Consider the following 27566-nt stretch of genomic DNA (forward strand, 5'->3'; position numbering starts at 1 on the left):
GACCTCTTGTGACTGAGGACCCAAGTCTCCTCATCATAGTTCTCTGAGTCAGGTGACTCCTGCCAACCATACTCACTCCCGAGGTCTGGTCTGACCTTGGTCCTGCTGGAAGCCCAGAGCCTATCAGCCGCCTCATCCGCGTGACTGTGCCTCTCACACCAGACAGACCCTGCCGTTCTTCCCAGCTTCCATGGCAGAGCATGATCATTGTGACAGGAGACTTTGCAATGACTTCACTGGTGCAGCTGCCCAGGCCCACTGTCATCTCTTCCATCCCTTCCCCCGCGACACCTGCCATGGACAGCGGTTGCACTCACGGGCAGAGAGGACCTCGGAGATGGAGCTACCACTGCTTATGAATGAGTCACCAGCAAGTCCTGGCTCCCCTCGTGGGCCTGTAGGGAGAACACAGAGTTAGGGTGCACACTGCTCTCCTCTGGGGTGGGACCAGATACAGGGTAGAGCCTAGTCAAGGAAGGACAAACCTTCTCAGAGAGGTGGGGAGGGATGAGAGGAGTGGCTTCCACCATGGTGGAGGCCCTGCTTCCGCCACGGTGAAGAGCCCGAAAGGCCCTGTTATTTCTTCCAAAGTACACATCTCCCTCTTTATCTAACATCCAGGGACCTCAACCCCACCTGGGAAGAATGTCCCCGCGACTCAGCCCACAGCCTGTGATTTTACAGGTTGGGACATACCTTGTTGTCCTGGGAGACCAGCAGGGCCAGCGGGACCTGGAAACAGTTATGAATTAAAAAAATGCTAAATCCCAACCCCACTCTGGGGGTCACAGGAGAAGCGGAGGAAAGGGCAGGGGCTTGGGGATCCACAGGCATCCTCCCGGAGCGTGGACTAGCTGGCTGTGTTGGGACGGATTAGCCACCGAGGTCATTCCTGTAAGACTGTGACAGGAAGGGGACCCCGAGGTGGGCAGAGCTGTCTCTTTATTGGCTGGGGACATTATCTCAAATGTCCCCCACTCACTGGAGCATACTTGCATTGGGTATAAATCATGTACTTAATTTGGACATAAGTATTTTAGATAATTAAGACACATAACAAGACAGCAAGGGTTTTGGGGAAACAGGAAACGAATCTCAAGTGCTTGGCTCCCAAGCATTTTGTTTTGTTTCATTTCCGCAGGGTTTTTAATCATCTATTTTATAAGACTATGTAGCTGTAACCACGTGCTTTCACAGGCCCCTGACAGCGGAACTCTTCAATAACGCTGCCACCCCTCATGGCTTTTCTGCAGCCGGCTGTCTCACGCTGCTGGAGGATTTGGGGGTACTTCCCCCTCACAGAGCACTGGCATTTGTGTTTCTAAGAAACAAAGAGTTCAAGAGCCTTCCTTCTGATTGGTCCAGCTATGGGGGCAGACACCCTACCCTGCTGTTGGTTGCTGTGTGACCTTAGGCATGTAATTCACCCACTCTGGTCTCAGCTTCTCATCTGCAGATGCTGAGGATAGCATCAGGGTCCCCGGGTTGTGAGCATGGGCTTTCTGAAGCCCCCTTTTCTCTCTTCTCCTAGTTCCTGCCCTTGTTGTCAGGATTTGAACAAATGTGGCTAGAATCCATTGCATCCATAACCTGCTGTTGACTGGGGACAGAGCAAGAAGACAGACTGACCTGGAGTCCCTGGAGGTCCTGGGGGTCCCATGGCACCGGGAGGTCCAGGAGGTCCAGGGACAGTGATTGTTGATGACCCCTCTGGAAACAGAAGGGACATGGAACACTGAGCCCCACTCCTGCCCTTCAGCGGTGCCTCTTACCCCTCTAGCATTTCCCCCCTTCCTCATGCTAACCCACAGAGCTCACCTCTGTCCCTCCCTAAGCACCACCCACCTGCTGGCGGCTGACATGGAGGCCCAGCTAGGTCGGATGGCCCAGGTAGGCCAGGCAAATAGAACTCAGGGAGGGGCTCTCCAGGGCTGCCTACCTGCAGTCATGACTCTGCCCGGAGCACCAGGTTCACCTGGGGAGGACGAGAAGAGTAGACAAGAGGGTCAATCAGTGGCTTGATAAACCACTCTCCAAGTTCCTGATTGCGTTGGAGGCCACCTGTGGTCCTCGGGCCTCAGGCTAACAGGATTTTAATAGTGATGGGAGCCCAGGGAGCTCTGAGCCCAGAGCATCACTGTCTCCCAGGGAAGAGTTTCCTGCAAGGCTATGGAGAGTTCGCCCTTCCATGAGGCCGGCATGGGGCTAACAGGAGACTCATTCTCAACACCTCCGCCCACCTTTTCTTCCAGGAATGGCCATAGGTGGAGAAGTTTTCTGAAGGTCAAAGGGTACATAAAAGCCATGATCTTGTATGTACATTCTAGTTCCTGGAGTGTGGGGACGGACTGGCCCGGGGAGAGGGGACGGACTGGGCAGCACGAGAAGGGTTCTGGCGACTGGCCCACTGGCTGATCCCGAGTTACATCCAAGGTGAAGAAAATGTAAGTGCAAGTGAAGGTCTTCCAGGGAGAGGACATGGGATTCTGTGTCCACCGCTCGTGCCCCTCTCGACTGGAGACACCAGAGGGGTAGGTGGGGCTGGAGCCAGGCTCAGTGTGAGAGAGCCTGTCAGCCATGTTTGAGGTCTCGAGTTTTACTCAAAGAGCTAAAGAATGTAGCTCCACCGACCAGGGTCCTCCCAGGGGCTCTTAGTGAAAGGGTGGCTTTGGTTTCCTCTCAGTGCTTTGCTGATGTTCTCCAGCAGGGTGTCAAGGTCACAGCCGGAGAAAGTATTTGAGCTTGTTCTGAGAACACAGCCTAGCGATTGGTAACTTTCTCTGTCCTGTATCTCCTTCAAAGAGGTCCTGAAGTCCCCTTGGACAGGAAGACACCGAGGAAGTCTGTGGTGCTATCCCTAAACCTATGAGGCCTATTGAAGCCACTAGAGACTTGTTGTCCTAGGAAGTATGAACTCAACTGTCATTTTTCTTGGGTTACATTCATTTATTCTCAAAATGACTTTTTGGTTCAACTGCTCATTGGAAATAATAGTTTTTTAATTTTTTTTTCTAGGGTGACCATGAGTACTTGTGGCCAGAGTGTCAGGGTTCAGGAGCATGGAGACAGTGTGTGTCCCTGAGTCCCTGCATGCCTGGCCTTGCTCAGGGCTGGGGTCTGATGGGCAGGACTGAACTGGAGTGTCACCATGTGCCCAGGTGGTACTGCATTGCGCAAACCAGACCCCTTTCAGTCCTTTGACTTTGTTAGCGGGGTGGAAACACCCCTTCCTTCCTGTGTTTCTTCAGATCTGATGTCCTTGGTCACACCTGGCACAGGGTGGAGGATGAGACCAAGGCTGGCTCTAATCTCAGGAAGCATCAATCTCAGAAAGTCAGTGGGGATGGAGCCTAGGTGACAGGGGTATTTTAGCGGCAAACAAGGGCTTGGAAAACTTGGGGACCAGCAGCTTCCTGTCCTATATATCCTGCCACAGGGCCTGGGAACACGAAGATGAGTCTTAGTCTGAGAACGGAAGGCTGGTGAGAGCAGGCGCCTGAGGACTCAGGGCCAGGAGGGCTCTGCACCAATGTCAGAGCTCCCACCGTCCTGCCTTCAGTCGGAGCCACTAGATGCCACTGTTGGTCCAGGCTCTGGTCAGAGCAGCCCTCCCTCTTGCCAACCCCTCCCTGCTGTTAAAATGGCTGATGAAAAGAAAAAAATCCAAAAAAAAAAAAAAACCTTCTTGGGAAAAGTCACATACCTTTAGTCCCCGGTCGGCCAGGACTACCAGGAAGCCCTAATGTGATTAAACACAAGTCAGTCAGGATGCCAAAGCCTGGCAGGCAGTTGTGAGTGTCTGCCCTCCCTCCCTCTCTTCTCTCTGGCAGTAGCCAGCTCTCTGCCTCTCAGCCAGGCCACCCTGGCTGCCTGATGGAGGCAGCGGGACTCAGGTCTTGCCTTGAGTCACCCGGAGTGAGTGTGAGGGCCTCTCACCCAGAGCCCTGTCTGTGTCTGGGCAATGGAGGCACAGCAGGCATGGGTTGAAGCAGGCATAAGCTCTGGGGGATCCGACCCCCTGGGTTGCAAAGCTGCCACTGTCCCTCTCCCTGTCTAGGGCAGGACCTGTCGTGTCCAGAGCAGCAGCAGCTGAGAGCCTTTGGGTAGCCTGGACTCGATTTCACTGTGAATCTTTGCCCAGTTGCCTTTAGAAAATTAGGGCCTGGGCATGTTGAAGATAATAAAAACCAAGCAGGTTTTACAGCAGGGGCTTTAACACAGCCATCGTCCCCGAGGGAACCCCAGGAGCCAGTGCTAACAGAATTCCTGGCCAGCAGAGTCCTTGAGGCTTGGGCTTCTCCTGGGCATTCCTGCACCAGATGGGGCCAGAACCCAGCATGAACAGGATCTGACATCACTGACACCAGAAAGCCCTCTAGATTGTTCTCTGTGTGCTTTTCTCTTATGGTGCTTCTCAGAACTCACTATGACAAAACCTGAGCCTGTGGTGCTGGAGTTGTGAGTGGGAAGCCAGGCTCACGTGACTAGAGGCACTGGCCAAAGTGTCTGTACTGGGAGGAGGTGGCAGCTGGGAGGGACTGCATGACTCACCCTGAGGTCCTTGGGGTCCTGTGAGACCTGCAGAAAAGAAGACATAGAACAGAGAGTTGAAGGGTTAGGAGTGTCCTCAAGGAGTCACAGCCTTGCCCGCAGCCAAAGGGGACAGAGCACACAGGAGGACAAGCCTCACAGTGGTATGATCCAGACTCCTCGTCACTTGGCAGAGAGTAACTCTGTGAGTTTTGCTGTGAAATGCCTCTAAGCCAGCAGTTCTCAACCTTCCTAACGCTGCATCCCTTTAACACAGCTCCCCAACCGCTGCTACTTCATAACTGTAATTTTACTACTGTTATGAATTGTCATGTAAATATCTGATATAAGCCCATTTGGGTTCACAGATCGTTTCAGGAATATAGAGAGCCAGGAACACACACTGAGAAAGCTGCACACACACACACACACACGCACGCACGCACGCATGCACGCACGTACACACGCACACGCGCACACCACCATCCCCTCCATTACAGTTCACCTAGGCACCAGCCAAGGAGTCAGGGGTCCTGTGTTTTCAGAGCCTGGGGAAATGGTTGCCTTGCCTGCTTCTGATTTGCTCTTCCCACAGACCCGAGAATCCTGCTGTCTGACCCTCAGTGGAGATACTAAGAAGGCTTCTCCTCTCGATTGGTAGATACTGGTGAAGGCCTAGGCACAGCCCCAGGAGAAGAGACAGGGAAAAGCTTGGGCAAGATATGAGGATGAGTTCAAGTCTGCAATTTTTTTGTTTGCTTGTTTTTTGTATTTTGAGACAGGGTTTCTCTGTGTAACAGTTCTGGTAGTCCTGGAACTTGTTTTGTAGATCAGGCTTCCCTTGAACTCACAGAAATATGCCTGCCTCTACCTTCCGAGTGCTGGGATTAAAGGTGTGCACCACCACTGCCCGGCTGCTCAGGTCTGCAACTTTAAGCGCACCCTCGTCCCTTCCTAGAGCCCCCAGCATTCATCTGCTAGTCTCTCTTTTCCAAATGTCCAGACTCAGTGACTGATGCTGGGCCCACATCAGTCAGCATAACTTGCTGTTAGAGTCCTCCGCTGTGCTGTGGAGGGCGACGGGATAAGGCTTATGCACACACGCGATGAAGCACCCGTGAGCCTACCTCATCCTTGAGAGTGCACATACACACCTGAGCATGCCTGAGTTGCACACACACACTCAAAAGACTGTGGCTTCCGTACCTGGCTTTCCTGGGTCTCCAGAGGGTCCTGGTGGGCCTCGGGTTCCAGGCATCCCTGTTAGGCCTTGCTCACCTGCAGAGAGGATGAGAAATGAAAATGCTTTTCCCTCAGGAAAGCACCCGAGTCAGCGGGTTTTCCTGAGTGACATGCTGGCAGATAGGCAGGAGGAGGCATGGTGACCAAGACTGTGTTCATCTCCACATGGTGCATGCCTCTTTGTTATTAGGACGGAGGGCCCAGCTATGCATGTGGGGGTGAAGGGAGGGCAGGGAGGGGCAGACATGGGTGTCTGGTGAGACGGAAGACCACTGAGCAGGGACTAACCTCTGGGGCCTTGCTGTCCATCAGGGCCAGAAGGACCTGGTAAAGCAGAAAAGCAAAGTCTGTCAGGCACTCTTGGGGGTAGTTCTGCGACCCTCTCTCTCCTGTCCCAGTAAGCCTGGAGCGCATGGTCTCCTAGCTGGAAGGCTTATGCAGCTGTCACTGTGGCTGTCAATCTCAGAAGCTTTGTTGTGGGGTACGCCGGGTACAGCCTCCTCCTCACAGCATTCCCCTGCTGGGACACCCTGTCCCCATTATCTGGGGTCCTTTAGGCTCTTGCCACCTCTGCTCTAAGCATAGTTCTAACCGCTGACCTTCCAAAGTGGAGCTCTCTGGGACTGCTCTCACTAGCCACACCTCTGTCTCCTCGGCAGGGATAGTTTTCCAAAGTGGCCACAATGAAATGCTTCCTAAATGTTTAGGAACATCTGAAATGCCACTTCCTTTGTCCTCCATAATCTCTTTTCTGATTGTATCCTCCTCTGTGCCTCTCACGGTCCGTGTCACCCATCACAAGCTTTGTGGTAATGTGAGGGGGCGAGCTGTGCCCCTTGCTAGTAGTTTACTTGTCCTATGGACAGTAAGCGCTTACTAATGTCTCCTTAAGTGAATGGAGGTGTGAGGGCCACATCCTCATTGGTAGGGCTTGAGTTTCCCTGGGACTCAATCAAGCCTGGGGCCAGGCTTCTTGGTGCTTCCCTCTCCTGGCACAGACACCTCAGTAATGGCTAGTCAAAAGATGGTGGTCTGGATCTGGCTTTGACACTACCCCTGAAGTGGGCTACTGGGGGTTCACCAAACTTCGGCCCCTGTCAGTTCTTAGCAGACAGAAAATCACCAGGAAGGAAGGACCTTGCTTATTCCAGAGTGGGGAGAAATTCCCATAAAACTGTGTCTAGAGAGCCCAGGAGGGCGTCCGGCTCAAAACTGTCAACCGTCTTTGTGGACACTTACCCATTGCGCCTTTGGCTCCGGGCTCACCCACGGCTCCAGGCAAACCTCGCATGCCAGGTTCCCCTGCAAAGGACAAAGGAGCTGCTGCCGGAGGCTAAGCTATGCATGTTTCCACCGTTGGTAGAATGCATATGCCTGCTTCTCCTCCTCCTCCGGAGCTGACAGAGGCACCCTCTGCCTTGATGCCATGGTCAGGACCGCCTATTCCCTCCACCCCATGGGCAGCAGGCTCAGACTGGTTCAGAAGCTCGTGTATAAGTCTGACATCCCTGGAAACAGCACGCTACCCTTTGTGGTGAAAGCATTATGACTTCCGTGCAGTGGGCAGGGGGTGGGCAGCTGAGAGGGTGAGTGGGGTACGCTTTGTGCTGCTTTGGGAATTGATTCTTAGTTTTCCCAGTCAGATTTCCAAAGAACCTAAGACAGGTATAACGTCTGCACCAAACAGACACGGATCGAGGCGGATGGATTCCATCTGGGTTCATGCTCAACCCCCATCTTTTTGTATTTGTCCCACTTCTGGTGACTGCTAGATCTTAACAGATTGTGAATGAGTTAAATTCCTGGGTCGGACTGACCTGTGAGGCCTCTGGGTCCTTTCTCACCCTGGTCACCTAAACAAATGTGGGGATGGGAGAAGAACTGTTAGCTGAAAGCGACGGAAGCCATCTTCCCCCATGACTGGGGCCCTGTGAGGCAGCTGCAGCAGGATGCTGGGGAAGTCCCTGCACTGACGGAGCTGGAGGAGCCACCCACCCTCCATCCACCATCCACCCTCCATCCATCCACCAACTGGTTCCCCCACAACCTCTGCTGTGGACATACATAGGTGTCCTGGGCACAAGGAGGACAAGACCAGAGGGCAGATACCTGGCAATATGCCTCCTCACTACCGTGGAGAGCACCCAACCCTGCCTATGTGATGTGGGCACTGTTTCCCCCTTTGTGCCTCAGTTTCCCTTTCTGAGGAGAAGAACGAACTCTCAGCTCCCTCTCATCCCCAGGGCCCAGAAGCCAGTCATGTGTGCTCTTGGATCCTGTGCACAGGTTGTGCCTGGGTGTCTGGGAGCAGAGTGAGCAGCGGTGGGAACAGTATACCTTTGGTGCCTGGTGGTCCCATAAGTCCTTTGTCACCTGCAAGGGAAACAGATACCTTGGTGGCGAAGTTCGTGTGGGGATGGTCAGGAAGGGTCAGTGCCTGACTCTGATGACAGTTTCCCGTCCATCTTGGTTTCACCTCCCCTTTCTTGCACTTTGTAGCTGGTGGGTCATGTCCATCAGATCTCTCTGAGCCCTGAACCCCGACTTCTCTCTTGAATGAGAGATCTCTACAGAGTCCTTTGACTCCCTGCCCCTCCCCCAGCTTACCTTTGACACCAGGGAGTCCCACTTCACCTCGGAGTCCTTGGGGACCCACAGAGCCTACCCACCAGAGGAAAACAGACAATCAGGTGAGTGCCCCATCTTCGGAAGGGATGGGCACACATGTATACTTGTGTGTGCACACACAGATGCACAGCCCTTTCTTCACCACAGAAGCAGAGGATTTTCACAAGAAGCAGCACACTTACCTGGGGGTCCCTGGGGACCAGGAGAGCCATTGGGACCTGAGAAACAGGGGAGAGACAATCAGAAAGCCAAGGACTGGCTGGGACAACTTATTCTAGTGTCGAGGGCAGGTAAAGTATGAGGAGCTCATTCTAAGGGCCTTGGGGGTCCTTGCTAGGACAGTACACCAGAGGGTTCGGTGCTGACCCTAGTACCATGTCCTCCCTTTAGGGGAGGCCAGAGCTTGGCAGGGTCAGAGACCTTTGCTTCTCCTAAGATCCTGAGGGCAGATCTGAGGTGAAGAGAAGAGGCTGCAGCTGGCCATCAAGCCCTTGCTGCATTTTGTGTGTGTATCTGGGTCCCAGTCAGCAGGACATTGTCTGGTTTCTGGGCCCTGGTATAATCTGTCCAGTTGCTTAGACACCACTTAATGTGGCCACTGAACAGAAACAGAAATGTGTCCCAAATTCCACTATAAAGTCAGAATCGTAGTCCAGAGTCTTGACACTCAGAAGTCCCTTTTGGAAGAAAACTTTGTGGCCATCCTGTACAAATCTGGGACTGCCAAGCAGCACTCTTGGGGAACCCAGGACCTGTTCCTCTGAATGTGGACCCTCCCTGCAAGCTTGGGGTGGTCTTTCTGACATACCTCTGGGACCCACAGAACCTGGGACACCCGGAAGGCCCCGAGGGCCTTGTTCTCCAGCAATCCCTGAGGAGAGATAGAAGAAACTTGTTGAGAAAGCCCCAACCCCCCAGTTTGGCAGTCAGGTTTGGAAGCAAGATTTTCCACTCTGCCAATGAGCTGGGGACCATTTGGTACCTCTGTGAGGCCACTCTTCAGTCACAATCTTCATTTCCCCGCCCAGAGAGGTCTCACACATAGATAGCACTCAACAAATACTGGCTCATTCTAAGGGCCATGTGGGTCTTTGCCAGGACTGCACGTTAGAGGATCCAGCAGTGACTTTACTTGAGCGACCCTTTTATTTCTTTTAAGAGAATGTGGCTCTGAAAGCTTCCCTTCAGTGTTCTGGCACCAAACAACTCCTGGTGCCCTTCTCAGTTTCCCCATAAAGTCAACCTCATGGTTAAGGAGCTGAGTTCCAAACCTCCCCAGCCCTCTGAGGTGCTAGGCTTCTGACTCAGGCCTTCTGCCTTTGGCCCTGCTGAGTCTCGGCCCTCAGAGGCCAGGGAGCTTCACCTTCACCCATACCTGGCTGTGCTCCCGGCTCTGCTGCCCTCTGTTCTCTGCCTTGACCTGGCTCCGCTCCTCACCCTCTCTGGAAAGGTCACATCCCTGAGACCTCTTTCTCTGGTTAAGTCCCCAGACCACAGCCTGTTTCTTAGCCTGGCCATATTCCATTGTTAGTGATGTCTCCACAGGGTTTAGTACAGAGCTTCTTCACCGTCCACTTCTGCAGGTGCTTGGCCCATGCCGCCCCAAAGCGTGCAGAAGGAAGGAAGGAAGGATGCAGCTAGTCCTCTAGGCGAAGGCGTCACCTCTTACCTCGGTCCCCTTTCTCTCCAGACCCAGGAGGCCCAGGTTCACCACGAGGTCCCATGGGGCCTTCTAGTCCTCTCTGGCCTATGGGTCCTTCCATGCCAGGATCTCCTAAAGATGGACATGGTCAGCCTCACATGTTAGAATTCCATGCCAGGGCCACGGACAGCCCCTCCACAGCCGAGGGATGGCCCAGAGCCTCTTCCAGGCCTCTGCTGTTTGTCTTGCCCTGCAGCCTCGCTCAACCCAGGACCAGAGTAACCCGGCGAGTACAGAAAATCCCCCTGCCTTTGTCCCGAATCTGCAAGCAGCTCCTCAGTACACCATGAGTAGAAGCCATCTTTATGTGGGCTTTGCCCTGAGGCCCCGCGTGGCTTGCTGCCTGAGGCCCCCCTTCTGCCTCTTTAGCCTCCAGCTTCCTTATCTACCCAGTGTTCTTTGAACTTGCTGTTGGGGCCTTGGCTTTGGCTGCCCCCTCTGCTCAGAAGGTGTCCTTAAGTCTTATGTCGGCCACAGCCTCTATCTCTTCAAATTCCCTATCTAACTTCCCGCCTTTCTCTGTTGTGCTCATTGTTGTCTTCTAAAACAAAATCTCCTTAATACTTTAAAAAAGGGCGAAGAGGAAAGAAATGACTAGAAAAGGGCTCTTACCAATGCTGCCCTTTTGTCCCTTTGGTCCTTCTGGGCCTGGGTGGCCTAGGGGCCCAGAAATACCTGCGGATATATAAGAAGACCCCAGTGTGTATTTCCTCCAGAGTTGGCAGCTATGACTGAGCTTACCCAACCCAACATGAGAGGTGTGTAATCACTGCAGATTACCCACCTGGCAATCCAGGGAGGCCTCGGTCTCCTGTAGGGATGAAAGAAAAGGACACATCAGATGGAGAACGTGGCCTGGTCCCCTAAGGAGCTGCTAGAAGGTTCAGTTGGGCCTTCCAGGGAGCAAGTGCATCCAGTTACATTCAAATTGTTGCTAAACCCACAAATACATTTTTCCATCATTAGGCTCTGTGAGTTGCTTGGGACATAATTAGAGCGGAAATACGGTGTTTTCCTGAGTTCTGTGGTATGTGGAAGTCCTGTATGTCACCTGACTCATCAGGCTGGGGCTCCAGAACCACCAGCTCCCATCCTAAACAGGATCAGGACAAGTGTCGTATTGTAAATCTTGGAAGGTGGACTTAGGTAGGGATCCGGTGTGTGTGTGTGTGTGTGTGTGTGTGTGTGTGTGTGCTGAAGTTGGAAGAGTGTGGGAACCATGAAGGAGCTACACAGGGGAGAAGGGCAGGCAAATGGGCAGGCAAATGCAGGAACCCACTTCCTGCCTGGGGTCTCTTATATATTCGAGTGAGTTAGAACGGAGCCAAGGATGGAGGCGGGCCTTTCTTAGGGAAGGTACCCCTGGGTGCAGGATCCCTTGGCGTGATGAAGACGGAAGGTTCCTAGGCCTCCTCATCCACTTAATCAGGGGCTCTGGGAGGGGCCAGGGTCTTTATGTAGTTCCTTCCCATTCTATAGGTGACAAAATGCTCAGTGATGTGATTCAGGGAAAACTGCTTTGGGTCCAGCGAGGGGCAACAGGACAGGCAGGCTCCTCCTCAGGCACGAGCAGACTACCACTTATTAAAAGCCTTTCTCAGCCTGAGGGTTTTCCTGCTTGCTTTAACCGCGCCCTCCCCAGGGCTTAAGGTAAACTGTCTTTGGAATAGTTACCTTTAGGGCCTTGACTTCCCACGTCACCTAAAACCAGAAAGACAGACACTGTGAGATGGTATATTAACCAAGAGCTGCTTTCTCACCCGTGTTTCGCAGTCATTTCCAACATGGGAACCACATATCACAGTGAGAAGACGGGACCCTCTTAGGGCTCTCGGGACAGACCACTGTCTTCTCCTGGACAGTGCCCAGGCTCCCAACCCTGCTGTGATGTCTGACTGGAAAGTTAACTCCCAGCTTCCTGACAGACGGGTGATATCTGCATTCTCCCATTTGCACAAAGAGAAAAGGATTCCAGTCCAGGGGAATCATGCCTCCCCTGCAGATATGAGGGCAAGGGAAAGTTTGGGTCACCCCACCCCAATACCTTTTGGACCAGGGTTTCCTCTGAGATTTCCTACAAAAAAGAACAGACCTCGAGTCAGTCACACACATACACCACCACCACCACCCAAACGAAAGTGGGGATCCCAGCCCAGCTCCATCTTGTCTCTTAGGGTGATGGAGGATAGGATGGGAGGAGAAGAGAGGCCTAGGAGTGTCCCCGGGACAGGCGTAAGGCCACCCAGGCCCCCAGTTCTGGGCTGGCTGGCCTTGCTTCTGGCCTGCTCTCACCGTTTTCCTGTTCTTTCATCAGCTTGTCCCTCACGAAGAGCCAGATCACCTCCTGGCTACGGCCATCCAGCTCAGCTTTGCCTACTCCAGGTCCCAGGCCGGGCCCCTCACTCAGAAGGCGGTCCTTGCTACTTCTCTCCACCTTGTCTTCAGAATATTGCACCCTGATCTTCTCCAGCTCGTCCACCCGGGCTTTGAGCTTCCTCACCTCCTCCGCTGTGATGGACACACGAGGACCGTCCGTGAGGACTGGGTCTGCCTCTTGCCCTGGGGCCCTGGGCTGGGGAAGGGGTTTCTGCACACTCCGGGGCACACAATTCAGGAATACTCATGCAGAGATAATCCTATGGCCAATAGGAGCTAACATCTTCCTGAGCTTCCGGAAGCCTGGCTCTATCACTACCCAAGCTGAATACAAGGCTGGCTCTCCTTCCTCTGGGAGGTGGAGAGAGAGAAAACAGGGAAAAGGATGTAGATGCTCAGGAAAGATAAAGGTTGAAAGGACCCCCAGGCAGTGAGGCCCTGAAGGCCACCAGTGCAGGAGCCTAGGGAGGAGCCAGGACCTTAGATTCCCAGTGCCCTCTTAGTGACCTTGAGACTTGGACCAGACGCCTGGGGGGGGGGGGGGCTGTTTCCTCTCTGTTGGAAAACAGCCTTTGCCTGGCTAGGGAACTCCAGGTCCTGGGCACTAATGCTCAGGGCTGCTTGCAGTTTCCTAACTCTAAGAAGGGGGAGGAGGGCTGGGGACTTCGTTCAGGCTCTGGGCCCTTGGCACCTACCCAGAGCGATGAGGCCGAAGAGCAGACCCAGCAACAGCAGCCAGGTAAGCAGCAGGCCCAGCAGCCACTTCCACCAGCTGCAGCAGGAGCCGCAGGGGCACCAGGCAGGCGCAGCCCCCCATGCTCCTCCGCCACCGGTGCCACCGCCGCCAACCCCACCACCACCATGTACGGTGCCTCCACCGCCGCCTTTGCCTCCACCACCGCCGCCACCTCGGTCATAGCTGTGGTTTTCTGTGGAAAAAATAGGGAGGATGAGTTAAATTCAGGAGGCTCCTGTCTGTCTCCCTTCAAAATTGGTGACGTCACGTGGGTCGGTTCTGGAGGGTTTGAGTTTGTGTGAGGCTTTTCATGAGCATAGAGATACAACTGAAAAGGAAGTCTGAAAACCCGGGATTTGGCTGTGTGACTCTTGACAAGGGTTTTCATAAAATGAGGTCAAACTGTTTTGCAAAACAGTTAAATGAGATTCTCAAGGAGTGGAGGCCGCAGACCTCAGTGCGGGCTTTAAAACATCTTCATTGTTAGGGGTGTCGCACGCATGCACGTACGATGCCTACCTCTGATTAGGCCTAAACCCCCACCTCGGGTCACTAAGCCTCACTTGACATGGCTCACCTTTGGTGATTCTCACTTATTACCAAAACCTAAAATTATATTTTAAAGGTAGGGCTGGCAGTTGTCTTGGAGGTGGGAACTTCATGCACTTCTTTCACAAGGCGAGGGAGGAGGGGAGGGAAGGGGCGGAGGACTGGAGCAATCACGGGATGACCTTCCTAGGCCTGTCCTATTGTGCCTGCCCTGGTGGGAGACTCTGGGCCTCGGGGAGCATGGCGGCTGGCCATTAGGAGCTGGGGGGCCCTGGAGCATCATCTTTGTGACCCCAGCCTGTCACTCCCGTTTTCCATCTTTCTCCCATTTGAGCCTGTAGGAGACCAGATCTGGGTAGCTCATGTGTGCACAGGCTCCCGGCAAGGGCCACCTCTGTCCCTCTAACTATGGCCAACCTCGTGGATCTTTCACAGCAGGGTCCCCCAATCTTACTCACCTACTGAGGTGACCTTGCTCTTTGTGGACGCAGCATTTAGGTCTCCTAAAAGTACAAACACAAGTTGGGAGTTGGACTTGAGGACGGGAAAAGCACACAAGCACACATACATGTATTCCCACACACATGCAACCACACGCGTGCACCCACACACATGTGAATCTCCACACACGGCACCCCCACAATGCACCCTCCACACATGAACCCACACAGTGTACCCCACATGGTGTACCCCCACATTCACCCACACACATGTTCACCCACACACATGTACACCCATACACGAACACACACACACACACACACACACACACACACACACACACACACACACACACACTTCCACATAAAAGCTGCGACCTCCCACCCAACAAGTCTGAGGAGGGCTGGATTCTATGTTCCTAACACATTCTTGGGGCTGCCAGTGGACTGTGAGCGTTGTGGTCCCAGAAGACGGAGAAATGAGGTGTGGCTTTATTTCACTACGTGGGCAGGGTCGGATTTCTCTTACCATTTATATCTGCCTTTAGGCAGGTGTCAGCCACATATGCAGCCTGCTTTTCTTTTTTCAGGGTGTCCTCTGAAAAAGAAGCTGTGCACAGAACCAGTGATAACCTGGCCTAACCCCCCCCACCCCCACCCCATGCCTGTCTCTTCACTCTCCCTGCCTGCTCGTATCCCCTCCATCCTGGGAAGATCCAGGTTAGCCTGATAGGAAGCTAGTAAGCTAGTTGGGTGTTGCTGGGCTAATCTCCTTCTCTGGGGCTGTGGCTAGACTCCCACTGTGCACAGACTCCCGTGTTTTCCTAGCTTATCTGCATTCAAGGCAGGTCCAGGCAGGTATTTTTCATCAAAATGGAATCCCGGCGGCTTATGACTAACTTGGCTCCCACCGCCTTGTGAGGGCCCTGGGCCTCCTGTACAGTCTGCCCTTCTGAAGCCCATGGCACCCGAGCTCTGACTTACTTGAAGAGATGCTGGCAGGGGAGGCAGTGAAGACCTTCCCACTGTCCTTGGTCATGATCAAGAGCTCCATCTCCTTCTTGGCAGGTACGTTGTCTTTCTCCAGAATCAGGAACTTGCAGTCTTTATGCAGGAGGTCATCACTCTGGACGCTGGTGGTGCAGGCTGCAGAGGAAAGCCATGGGTGAGGGGGAAGGGAAGGATGCCACGGAGGAAGGAAATAGGGTTCCCCAGTGTGTTGGGGGGCTCCTCTTTTAGACAGCAATGCTGTGAAGTACCTTGGGGACCGGCTAGGTCTGGCCATCACAAGGTTGGGACAATGATGGACGTATTGGGGACTGGTCTGTGGGGCCACCTCTCTATCTGAAGACACAGGGTCTTCATTGACCTTGCCAAGGTCTCTTTCATCAGCCAGGCCCTTCCTTAACTACAATAATAGACTGGTTTTACCATCCTGGGGAGGCTTTTTCTGACCGCCCCCCTAAAGCTCTGCCCTCTCATACACGGGCCCCAGGTCCACCACATCGCTCGCTTGCTTAGGAATCATGTCATTTTCTGTCATTGTCTGGTGTACTTTGTCTTTGCGATTGTCACTCGCTGCTCCATTGGCACTGTCTTGTTCTCACTACGACACTACACAACTCTGCCCTCTCTTGTCACCTGGAAAACCAAACTGCCTGTCTGATACTTAATGAGTGCTTGGTAACGTTTTATTTTAAATGAATGAATTGCTGACTGGAAGGAGACACAGCAGGACCTAAGCACTGGAGGAAATAGCTCATTGCATGGGGTGAACCCACATCCATAGAGTCTATAGGAAGCAGCTTCGGAGGGGCTCCCAGCTTCTCAGAGATCCCAGGTAACAGAAAGCCAAGAGTTTACAGTAAGTATGGTGGCTGGAATATAACAGCAGGCAGGTGTAAGGGGGGGTGGAACATCCTGCTTCAGGGAGGAAGATCAAGCCAGCTCATCCCTGCAGAAACATCCTGAGACCTTCAAGAGGAGCTGTGTTTGTGGATCTCAGAACACCCATGCATGGGTTGAGATCTTTCCCAGGACACCGTGTGTCGTAGTGGCACCTCTCCCATGTGCCAACTGGGGCCCCAGATGTTGGTAATAGCACTCACTGGCAGAGGTGGACACACCGGTGCTGGTGACAGTGGGGGGCTGCGGTACATTTTTCTTCACACCATATGCTGCAAGAGAGAAAGCGCCAATGAGTTGGGCTAATGTGGTACGGTGGCGTGGGGGCGGTCTGATCAGCTGAGAGAAAGCATTGAAATCAATTCTCTGCAGCGGGGTGTGGCGGGGTGGCTTAATTTGCTGTGCCTTTTCCTAGTTCATAAACCCACTTCCTTCAGGAAGTCCTCTTTGGCCTCGCTCTTCACTTAATCCCTGCTGTTTTACAGGATTGTTATAGCTTCCCGTGGGTTGGGCGTTCTACTCCAGCTAAGGAGTAGGCAGCTTGAAAGCAGGAGCCGAGCATCACCGCCATCCCTTCCCCTGCTCTAACCCCCAGGTCTGCACAGGCGCAATGGCCTGGGCGGAACAACATAAAAACAACCATGGAGCTTTATCTGAAGTGGCAGTGGCTGCAAAAGATTGACTAATGAGCTGGAGAGACACCTGACCAGCTGGGCTGAGAGACACACTGGAATGAGATGTCTCAGGGTGGACTTGCTGACTTTGAAGGCTCCCCTGTATAGTCAACTCACAGCAAAGACAGTAAGGGATGAGGGTTGACATCTTAGGCTGCGGGGGGGGGGGGGGCGCTGGTTTACTGGTGGGAAAGTTCTTTTGGTCCTTTTAACTCTCTGTGAAAAGGTGTGTCGTGAGTTGTAGCATCTAAGGGGTGCCCATTCCCAGTTCCTGAGCCCCAAACGTGAGCTACCAACCTGTGGAAGTGGTGGTTGTGCCGTGGGCTAGGACAGAAGAGCTGGGGGCCAGATTGTTCTGCATGCCAAACACTGCGAGGGAAACCAAGAACGGGCGAGAATCGTGAGTGGGAGGATGCCCTCGAGATGCCACAAGCATCCTGAAGCTGCCGGATCATTTCCCTGAAAACTGCTTTTACCAGGGGCATGCTCTTAGAAACATGGTCATCTTCCACCAGAATAAACTTTATCTATGGTTGTTTCAGAGAAAGGGCCATGTGACTAAATAGCAGTACATCACATAGGGCTGACAAACACTACCGCCTCCCCTGAAAATCCTGTCCCTGTCGCCCTCTAGGCTAGTAGGTTCGCTGTGCGGGGACCGGATGCAGACACACTGAGCCCGTTTCTCCCTTTCTTTTGAACTCTTTCCTCTGACCCTAACACATAGACTCCCTGGTCTCCCCTCCCTTTGAGGAAGCATATCTTCTTCAAGCCATATGCTGCAGGAGAGAAAGCACCAATGAGCTGGGCCAGGATGCGAAGATGGGTTCCACGGCTCGGGAGCCCTGTGATCAGTTGGACACAGGAAATCAACTCTCTCCAGCAGTGGGGATGGAGGGCTTAATTTCCTGTTAGTTTCCTACTTCCTCGACCCACTTCCTTCAGGAAGTCCTCTCTGACCTCGCTCTTCACTTAATCCCTGCTGTTTTAGAGGATCCTTATTGCTTCCCGTGGGTTGGGCTTTCTGCTCTGACTAAGGGGTTGGCAGGTTGAAGACAGGAGCTGAGCATCACCACGTCCCTTCCCCTGCTCTAACCCCGAGGTCTGCGCAAACACAGTGGCCTGGGTGGCAAAACATAAAATAAGCACTGAGCTCTGTTTGAAGTGGTTTATTTGAAGATCCCCTTTTGAGACAGCACACTGCTGTGCAACCCTGGAACTCACCACAGATCAGTATGGTCTCGAACCCAGAGAGTTACCCATCTCTGCCTCTGGAGTTCTGGGGCTAAATCCTTGCCCCAATTTTGACTCCTAGGCTTGATTGTTGACTTAACTGTCAACTTGACATAGCCTAGGATCATCTGGGAAGGATTGTCTACCTTGAGCTGGCCTGCTGACATGTCTGTGGGGGATTGGTCTTGATTGCCTTACTGGTGTGACTCTCAGAGCCTATGCGAAAACTTTGGTTCCAGGTGATCCCATGCCCTTTTCTGCCCCCCTGCAGGTGCTTCACACTCATGATAAACAAACATCCGTGCAGATAGAATGCTCACTCACGCAATAGAAAAATAAATAATTTCCAAAGTAGTATAAGAGGAAGAGGTGTCGAGGTGGCGGCACTGACCTGAGGAGCAGCTGCTGAGTCCGGGGAGCAGCGTGGGGGAGCACGACGCCATGTTATTCGGCACTCCAAAGACTACAGCGGGGAAAGAGAAGACAGTTGACGGCAAGGCTCAGGCAAGGCGGAAGCTCACATGCTGTGCATACACCAGAACAAATGCTGGGAGCTGGCTCCAGCATTCTGTTACATTATTATCTGGGATAGTTAGACCCAGCGTAGAAAGTGGGTCCAGTTAAAGGTTCTCTTCTTAGTGGCCCCATCTTATAGAGTGGGATCTCTAATAAAAATTATTTGAATGGTTCAAGGGTCCCCCAATCAAATCACACTCATTGATATGTGGTGTCCGTATCTATTTTTAGTGTTCTTTTACATTATATTTCTTCTGATACTAAGTCTTATATGTTCATTCTATAAAAACAAATACCTTCTGGGTTAAATTGAAATGAACAATGTTCCAGTGGGAAATGCTTTGGACATCTGGGCATAAAAAAAAAAAAACAAAAACAAAAACAAAACCTTCCCAGGAGGCCCTGGGGATGGCGTCCTGATGGGGGAGAGTCTTCTGTTTTATGTTAATTTCACTGGTTAAATAAACAGACTGCCTTGGCCCTTTAATAGGACAGAAAATTAGGTAGGCGGAATAGACAGAACAGAATGCTGGGAGAAAGAAGCAGAGTCAGTGAGTCGCCATGATTCTCCTACTCCAGACAGACGCAGGTTAAGATCTTTCCTGGTAAGCCACCTTGTGGTGTTACACAGAATATTAGAAATGGGTTAAAGCAAGATGTGAGAATTAGCCAATAAGAGGCTGGAACTAATGGGCCAGGCAGTACTTAAAAGAATACAGTTTCTGTGTAATTATTCTGGGGCTAAGCTAGATGGTGGTGGGAAGCCGCCCACCACTCCATACTACAGCGCCCACTGAGGGAGCTCTTCTATGACAGAGTAGAGCTGCTGCGGTCCTCATTGGTCCCCATTGGTCCCCATTCAGGGAGAAACCAGGTGCAGCCCACACCTTACCCGATCCTGTTGTGTAGGCATTGGTGTTGAGGAGGGAGGAGCTCTGGGCTGTCATGTTGTTGTGATAGGTCCCCATAGAGGACCCTGCGGGCAAGGTGGATGACCACATGTGGGAGGGGAAGTTGGTGTCCAGTACTGTCGCGTCATAGGTTCCTGATACTGGAAAGAGAAACACACGTGTACCTCATCATGAGAGAAATGGACATTCCTGCTGGGGGATTTAGCTGGGTACCACATCCTCAGAAGACAGCCGAGCAGGCAGATTAGAGTGTCCCGCTCAGACATTCACAGTGTGGAAGAGCAGACACTCGGTGCTTTCCCGACTCTGGTAAAGCTGAAGAGGCACATCTTTCACACTGTTCCCAACTCCCGGTGACAGCCTGGGCTGTGGCGCTTACCTGAGTGGGAGCTCGCGGTCACCGTTTTGGTCTCTACGGTGCCTTTCTTGGGGATGGGGAGCGTGTTGGAGGTGTTCCTGGTGGGACTTGCGCTTGCAGATCGGCTCCCCTTAAGCAAACGCTTGACTTCATCCAGCTCTGTCCCTGCAAAAAACCCCAGACTTTCCCATCAGGCCCTGGACCCTTTCCTAAGTCCAAAGTTCAGGGAAGGAATGCTGATGGCATTCTGATATTAGAGAAGTTGGTATCTGCCCCGTAAGTGGGGACATTTTCCATTAGCTTTGCAGTTTTTGAATTTTGACAATTTGTAGCTCCTATGAACCTGCCAGTTTGCCACTGGGACAGCCTCATAAGTACAGGGCTTCACACACACAACTCAGAGTCCTTGGAGGTATTTCCTCGCCAGACTCATTGGGGTGATTGCGCCTGGAAGACAGTCATCTGGGATAGGGCAGTTAGAGGGCTAGGCTCTTTTAAGAAACTAGCTTGACAATTGGCTTTCCCCTGAATATGGTGTCTTGGGAGACCTGGTATGCCTGCCAGTGTCGAAAGGAATTCGGGGGAGCGCACATTATCCCCTAACTCCTCGGCTCTGAGGTTCTTCTGCTTCTGATTTACTCTGAGACTTTCCTGGGTGCTGTCATTGAAGTAGGACAGTGACCACTTACATCTGGTGGATGGTGACGCACTCTGCAGTCGAACCCGAATTTCGCTCTCTGTACAAGGGGAGAAAAGAGAAGGAGAGGCTGTGGATGAGGAGTCTGCATCACCATCCTGCACCCCGAGTTCTGAAAGGAGTGTGACTCATTGGGCTACTTTGTGTGGCTACAGAAGGGATGTCCTCTCTGCCATAGCACTTGCCAGCTGACTCCTAGATACCTGACACTTCACAAACCCCAGGCTGAGCGAGGAAGCCCTGCTTGTCACCACCCACCTCACTGTTGCCAGCATCTTTCTGCCTCGGAGAGCCCCCGAGATGGGGACAAGGGAACTCGAAAACCTCTGGTGTTCGCTTTGTCATCTAACAGGAAGTCGGTAAGATGGCAGTGTAGAGCTAGCTTCAGCTAGGGAGTGGGAGACTTTTAACTCTTGTCCTAAAGCTGCAGGTGGCTGGTACAGCTCCCGGTGACACACAGTGGGAGCCTAACCTGGTCACGAAGAACACCACGCAGAGCCTGCGGAGGACTCTGCCTTCAGTGCAGCCTGACACGAGGCTCCCACGGTTGCACAGGCCTCTGCTAGGGGGGCTTTCCTAGAGTCTTTCTCTCCTCTGTCTTTCTAGATGAAGAGTTTAAAGAACTGTCCCTTGCAATAATTTGTCAAAGAAGGGCTTTTGCTTGTCTTGATTTATGAAGGAAATCAGAGCACATCTAGGAGACCAGCTATGAAGACAGATCCCTCAGATTGCCACTGTTTGGTTTCTGCCCATGGAGCTTTGTGGGTCGTTCTCAGATGCCCACTCCTATGAGACTCTGCAGTGCTCCAGGCTCCGCAAGACGAGGCTCTTCGTATTTACGCTTCTGTGCTCTGCTTCCTGGCTACAGGTTGACCAGTACTAGTTGCTCAGAATGAATTGAACTGGATTCAGTGATGGTGCTCACCTCGCGTTTGGCTTCGTCCTCTGGTTGCAGAAGATGCTGAGGAAAAGAGAAAAGTAACCTCAGGCACAGACTTGATATGCTGAATATTTTTGAACTCGGTGATATTTTCACAGTGTCTAAATACAGATATATATATATATATATATATATATATATATTTAACTGTATAGAAGATGCTAAATAAATGATGCCTAGAGGCTGAAGGGCAAATAATGTTCTTGCAACTCCTTTATGCAGTTTAGTTGAGCAAGTGTTGAGCTAGCTGATGCTTAGAGCATTGTGTCGGAGGTGTGTGTGTGTATGTGTGTGTGTGATGCATTCGGACAAGTGGAAGCACTGTCCAATGGACCAAAAGACTGGTAAATCTTTAAGTTTATTAAAGCCTACCTTGGCTTTCCCAACATAAGCAAATATAGAAAATTATAATCATTATGTAACCACTGGTCCTAACCTCACGTCATTTGTACATTGAGATTCTAAGAATACAGACCAAAGACTTAAGGTCAAGAGAAACACTTAAGGTCAAGTGAACACACAGCTCAGTGTGGCACAGGTGTTCTGCGTGGCCCTTGGGAGGGAGCTGTAGAGAGACGTCCAGCATTTGAACATTGTGACTGGTGCTCCTCCTTGGTGGCAGGTCTCTGTGAAGACCGTGGAAAGAAAAATCCCTACAGCTGTTGCTTGGCCTTAGGGGCGCATGTGTCCTGGCACGAACCGTGTACACAGCTTACCATCTTAGCAGCGTCATGAGCAAATGCTGACGACATAAGTTAATAAACTGGCAAGGATGCATCAGGGTGAATGGGAAGCAAGTCAATGGGAGCCCAACTCTGAGAAGAAACCATTTGGCTCCTGGTATCCCCTGACCAGCATCCATCATTCAGGCATTTCCCCAACGCCCTGTTAGAGCATTTCGCCAGCAAATAAGGAGACGACTTACCGAGTTCCTTCCGTGGGTACTCAGGGGAGGAGTTGCCGCTGGAGCTACCTGGAGAGCAGATAGGACACTTAGTACAAAAGGCTGCTTACCTCCACAAGGCTTCCTACGGGACAGGGGTGCCAGCTACTATGTCCCATAGTTGGAGGTGTTTCGGGAGGCAATGGGTCGTTCTTGTAGCAGAATTCACCCAAGCAGGGGCCTTCCTCCTGCTTTCCTGACCCAACTGTTGGCATCACTTTGCTCCCAGTCTGCATTTGGAACCCCGGGGGCACAGCTGTTTCCAGGTTCTTACATTTCACATCGGTGGCAAAGTCTGCCAATTCTGTCTCTTTTATCTCGCACCTCCCAGCCCCCTTTCACTTCTAGAAGCTAGTCGTAGCCCAGATTTCTCTCTTCTCAACCATTGAAGATTTCCTTTTAAACCGTCACTTGTCCATGGCTTTCTGGGCCTCAAATATGATCACCTGTTTGCCTCAAAAACCTCTGTGTGTTCTTATGTGGAGACTAAAATCTAAAACTAGAACAGAATCTGGGCCTCCCAATCCCTCTTTAGTCCTGGACCTTCCTGTCTTGTCCTTCCATCTATGAGTATAATCACGATGCCAAGGCCAAGCACCACCTTCATGGAGTCATCCTTGATTTCCTCAGTGGAAAGTAGGAACCTCCTTCTACTCGGTATTACTGCTTCTTCCTGTCACCTTAGGTCGTCTATAGACTATAGGGCCCCTGAAGACAAGATCCGTAAGGCATTTCGCGTAGCGTAAAACACGGTAACATGCTAGTTGGAAAGCGATTAAGTGAATAAAAAACAAATGAGTGAGATAAATGAATGCAAGGCTATTCCAATAATGCGATCAGTAAGAGCAGCCATGCAGTGAGGAGGAAGTTGGGTGGAGTGTGGACACAAGAGAAGCCAAGAAGCCAACGTGCTGAGGATGAGCGGCTACACCGGGAAGAGAGTCGCTCTCTTTTGCAGATACCTTCGTAAGTTCCAGGGCGGGTCATGTGAGTTTTCCTCTCAAAGGTGGAGCCTGGAGAGTTGGGCAGGGTGGAGGCCGGTGAGTGAGCTCTCCTGTAGCTGGAGGTGGAAGCGTTGCCCCGGATGCTCCCGCCTGCCATGGGGAAGCAGTGTAAGTGCTAGTGGCACTACCTCACCAGAGATGCTTCCTCAACATCCACACACGGTTCTATCAGCCAAATAATCTCCAGGCTACTAAGTGAGGACCCTGAGAGAGGGGCAGGGGTACCCCAGAGGACACAGGAGAAGGAAGGCAGGGTTGCTGCAGGGCAGGGGACTCCAGGTGACACAGGAGAAGGAAGGCAGGAGGACCCCAGGGGACACAGGAGAAGGAAGGCAGGGGGACTCCAGGGGACACAGGAGAAGGAAGGCAGGGGACTCCAGGGGACACAGGAGAAGGAAGGCAGGGGACTCCAGGGGACACAGGAGAAGGAAGGCAGGGGGACCCCAGGGGACACAGGAGAAGGAAGGCAGGGGGACCCCAGGGGACACAGGAGAAGGAAGGCAGGGTTGCTGCTCCTGCCTTTTCGGGCAGACACTGAGAGGTAAGGATGCCCTCAGACACAGAGTGCGTGGGGGTTGTAAGGATGCTTAGAGTTTTCTTGAGGACTTGATGCTGGACCACTTACTCCTGCTCAGGGGGACGAGGGCAGGCTCTCTTGAGTGTTAGGTTTCCTTTTTATTTCCTCTGCCACCTCTTAGTGGCTTCCAGAGTTGGTTATGTGGTTTGTTGGTTTGTTTGTTTGTTTTGTCATACTTTTGCTGTGTTTTGTTTTCACGTGGAAGATGGCCTCACAGGGAGCGAGAGGATCACAGTGGGTGCTTACCCAGCAGAATACTGCAGCTCAGAGCTGCGTGTCATTAGGGCCGCAGTTCTCAGCCTTTCTAATGCCGAGACCCTTTAATACAGTTCTTCATGTTGTGATGACCCCAACATAAAATTATTCTCATTGCCACTTCATAACTATAATTTGCTACTGTCATGAATTATCACATAGATATCTGATAGGCAGGATATCTGATCTGTGACCCCTGTGAAAGGGTCATTCAGTCTCTAGAGGGGTCGTGACCCACAGGTTGAGAACTGCATTCGAGTTTCTCAGCAGAGCAAATCAGACTTCACCTTTCACTCCTTGTTAGTCCGACTGTAAACCTCAAACACACACAGCCTTTGCTATATGATGTAGCTGAGGTAGAGGGACTCAATGAGGGGAGCGACAACCTCCCTCGCAGGCTTCCTAACTGGTGAGTGTCACCTGCCCTAGAGACTTAGTGAAAATCGAATCCATTTGCTGTAGGTGTCCAAAGCTGGTGATTTGAGAGCCAATCCCTTCCTTGTCATTTGGGTGACTCTTGGGGCATGTGGAATGAACAACAATGAGGGCAATGGTCCTCATCATGCAATGACCACAGACGGTGGATTTCCACTGCTTCTCATCTCCGCTTGTCAACCTGACCCTCAGGCCAGAGTCCACTTACTTGAGTTGATGTAGCCGCTGCTGCCATGAGTCAGACTTTGTTTCTCTAGCCGACTTCCTCCACCGAGAGAGCCTGTCTTAGCGTATCCATTGCTGGTGCTACCTTCTGTCAAAGCAGGTGACAGTCTCAAGGTGGAGCCTGTCCAGAGGGTCTCCTCATCCTCTGCTCTGTGGAGCCTTCCCAGCCCCCCTGCTAGTCTGGCTCCCGCTGGTTGGGATGCCTCGCCTACCACGCACGCTCCAAATTCCAAGCGGCCCTTTCCCCATTCCTCATTTTCAGTACAGAGGTATGGAAAGACTGTCCTGCTTGATGTGAGCGAGAGCTTTCTGGGGGAGCACGGAAAGTTATCCCGCAGGAAAAACAGACCAGACAGACCAGGCCGCTGAGTGACGCGAAGCCCCGCCCCCATCTCAGATGGAAGTTGGGACCCAGATTCAGCAGCCGCTAGAGGTGCTGGGAGGATGAGGGGTGGCTCTGGGTTCCACTTGACTTGCTTCTGTCACCCTGCTGTGGCCATGGATGGGTGGGTTTTCCCCACCCCACAGCCCACGTGGGCTCAGGGGTAGTGTTGGATCTCTGTTGTTAGAATCCACCAGGAAGATTAGAATCCACTTAAGAGCTCCCGAACAAAAGTGGACTGAAGTCAAATGCTCAGGGAGTATAGGATTCCCCATATTTTACTGACTATACTAGCAAATCCATAAAGACAGACGCAGACACCGTTCCCAGCGGATGGAGTTCCTAGGGGCCAGGGGGAGCAGAGGGGAGTGGGGCGTAACTGCCAAGACACAAGGGGGTTTATTGCAGGGAGTGATGGGAATATCCTCAAATTATAAGGAAACACACAGTTGCTGCGCACTTCCACAACAAATCACATGACTCGGACTGGTAGTGGTGTATAATCCAACATCAGCCTAACTGCTAGCAAAGACTATCTCCCAAGCCAGGTAGTGGTGGCGCAGGCCTCCAGCACTAGGAAGGCAGAGGCAGGTGCATCTCTGTGAGTTCAAGGCCAGCCTGGTCAATAGACAGAATTAGTTCCAGGATAGCTAGGGCCACACAGAGAAATCCTGTCTCAATCCCCCCCTCCCCACACACACACAAGAATATATTCCAGAAAGTTTAGATTTTCTCAGTGGGAACACTGTCGTGTTCAAGATCACAGCATGGAGCCTTCACATGGGACCTACTGGGACAAAGCTACTTACTCGGTGGTAAAGATGTGAGTCTTGTAGTTACTGTTTCTGTGATAACTGGAAAAGACAAGGAAAAGAGGAGACGCTGTAGCTTTTACTGACATTACTGGGTTTTGGCAGGGTCTGGTGTCTGTCATACATTAAGCCCATTGTTAGGCTCAACAAAGCTTTTTACATAGCTGTGTTTTATGAAAAGAAATCTGACCTATTATACATGAAAATATGAGCAGTAACAATGAGGGTCAATGTCCTAGACTATAAATTTTCTCTTTGGTGCCTATGGTGGTTTGAATAAAAATGGCCTCCCATAGGCCCATAGGGAGTAGGGCTATTAGGCCTTGTTGGAGTAGGTGTGGCATTGTTGGAGGAATTGTGTCACTGGGGGTGGGCTTTAAAGTCTCAGACGCTCAAGTCATGCCCAGTATGGCATTCTCTCCCTGCTGTCTGCAGATCCAGATGTAGAACTTACAACTCCATCTCCAGCACCATGTCTGCCTGCGTGCTGCTAGGCTCCTCACCATGGTGACAATGGACTAAACCTCTGAACTGCGAGTCATCCAATTAAATGTTTCCTCTGTAAGAGTTACTGTGGTCATGGTGTCTCTTCACAGCACGAAAACCCTAACTAAGTCAGTACCAAAAGTTCCCCCCAATTGTTAGAGTGGGTTGTCTTGGCACCGAGGCCTCTCACTGACCGCTCCAGTCCAGGCCCAAGTCTGAGTCTGGAAGAGGGCCAGCCTCTCCTTTCTTACAGTCACATATCCCTGCTCTGTCCCTTCCCAGAGATGCCTGGGCCAGCTGGGCCAGCACCCCGGCTGATCTCACTCTGTTTGCCCTCATGAAGTTGGAGGTGTCTCTGGGATACCGTGATTCATTCTGGAACCCTCAAGGATGTGTGTGAGCGTAGAGGGCAGAGAGAGGAAGGGAAGCCTGAGTAAGCCACTTTGGGAGGTCAGTAAAATGAGCCATCAACCAATCCCAGAGGCAGACTTTGAGGAACATCCCCTTATACCACACAACCACGAGTTTCTCCAGTGGCAAGCTTACGGAGACACTAACAGCTTCCCGTGTCTGGGAAAACACTGTTCAGAAGTGGGACTCTTTCCTCAGGAGTCAGTCCCCTGAAGTAGCATGACACTTGGGTGGATTCCCAAAGCCATAACAGGGTCAACTTTTTGTCTGACTGTGGCCATCAACACACTACCTCCCTCACTTTCGGCCTCATCTGGCTGGAGCGCCTGTGTGTGGGGGCATGCGTGTGCCATGGCTTCTGTGGGGGGCATGTGTGTGTGGGCATGTGTGTGCCATGGTATGTGTGGGGGGCATGTGTATGCCATGGTATGTGTGTGGGGCATGTGTGTGCCATGGTATGTGTGTGGGGCATGTGTGTGCCATGGCATGTGTGTGTGGGCATGCGTGTGCCATGGCATGTGTGGAGGGCATGCGTGTGCCATGGCATGTGTGTGGGCATGCGTGTGCCATGGCATGTGTGGAGGGCATGTGTGTGCCAT

The 27566-nt window shown here is 52.2% G+C and overlaps 1 protein-coding gene across 2 annotated transcripts in view; it reads right to left on the reverse strand.

Moving 5' to 3' along the window:
• Window positions 1–27566, reverse strand: part of Col17a1 (collagen type XVII alpha 1 chain) — a 37108-nt gene that overhangs the window by 8159 nt on the left and 1383 nt on the right. For both annotated transcript variants that reach the window (XM_005352444.2, XM_013348134.2), the window contains exons 2-36: window positions 26068–26112; window positions 24860–24964; window positions 23343–23474; window positions 22363–22410; window positions 21423–21458; window positions 20490–20537; window positions 19822–19965; window positions 19424–19582; window positions 18407–18478; window positions 17080–17151; window positions 16312–16380; window positions 15188–15349; window positions 14733–14813; window positions 14222–14266; window positions 13174–13407; window positions 12395–12610; window positions 12147–12176; window positions 11777–11803; window positions 10887–10913; window positions 10715–10777; window positions 10070–10174; window positions 9209–9271; window positions 8583–8618; window positions 8380–8433; window positions 8110–8145; window positions 7590–7625; window positions 7012–7074; window positions 6061–6096; window positions 5737–5808; window positions 4552–4578; window positions 3704–3739; window positions 1940–1975; window positions 1630–1710; window positions 697–732; window positions 318–395 (exon numbers count right to left, since the gene is read on the reverse strand). In XM_005352444.2, the coding sequence (XP_005352501.1) occupies window positions 318–395; window positions 697–732; window positions 1630–1710; window positions 1940–1975; window positions 3704–3739; window positions 4552–4578; window positions 5737–5808; window positions 6061–6096; window positions 7012–7074; window positions 7590–7625; window positions 8110–8145; window positions 8380–8433; window positions 8583–8618; window positions 9209–9271; window positions 10070–10174; window positions 10715–10777; window positions 10887–10913; window positions 11777–11803; window positions 12147–12176; window positions 12395–12610; window positions 13174–13407; window positions 14222–14266; window positions 14733–14813; window positions 15188–15349; window positions 16312–16380; window positions 17080–17151; window positions 18407–18478; window positions 19424–19582; window positions 19822–19965; window positions 20490–20537; window positions 21423–21458; window positions 22363–22410; window positions 23343–23474; window positions 24860–24964; window positions 26068–26112 (2610 nt within the window). The remainder of the gene's footprint in view (window positions 1–317; window positions 396–696; window positions 733–1629; window positions 1711–1939; window positions 1976–3703; window positions 3740–4551; window positions 4579–5736; window positions 5809–6060; window positions 6097–7011; window positions 7075–7589; window positions 7626–8109; window positions 8146–8379; window positions 8434–8582; window positions 8619–9208; window positions 9272–10069; window positions 10175–10714; window positions 10778–10886; window positions 10914–11776; window positions 11804–12146; window positions 12177–12394; window positions 12611–13173; window positions 13408–14221; window positions 14267–14732; window positions 14814–15187; window positions 15350–16311; window positions 16381–17079; window positions 17152–18406; window positions 18479–19423; window positions 19583–19821; window positions 19966–20489; window positions 20538–21422; window positions 21459–22362; window positions 22411–23342; window positions 23475–24859; window positions 24965–26067; window positions 26113–27566) is intronic.

This window comes from Microtus ochrogaster, chromosome 8 (genome assembly GCF_000317375.1).
Source record: "Microtus ochrogaster isolate Prairie Vole_2 chromosome 8, MicOch1.0, whole genome shotgun sequence".
Taxonomy (NCBI): domain Eukaryota; kingdom Metazoa; phylum Chordata; class Mammalia; order Rodentia; family Cricetidae; genus Microtus; species Microtus ochrogaster.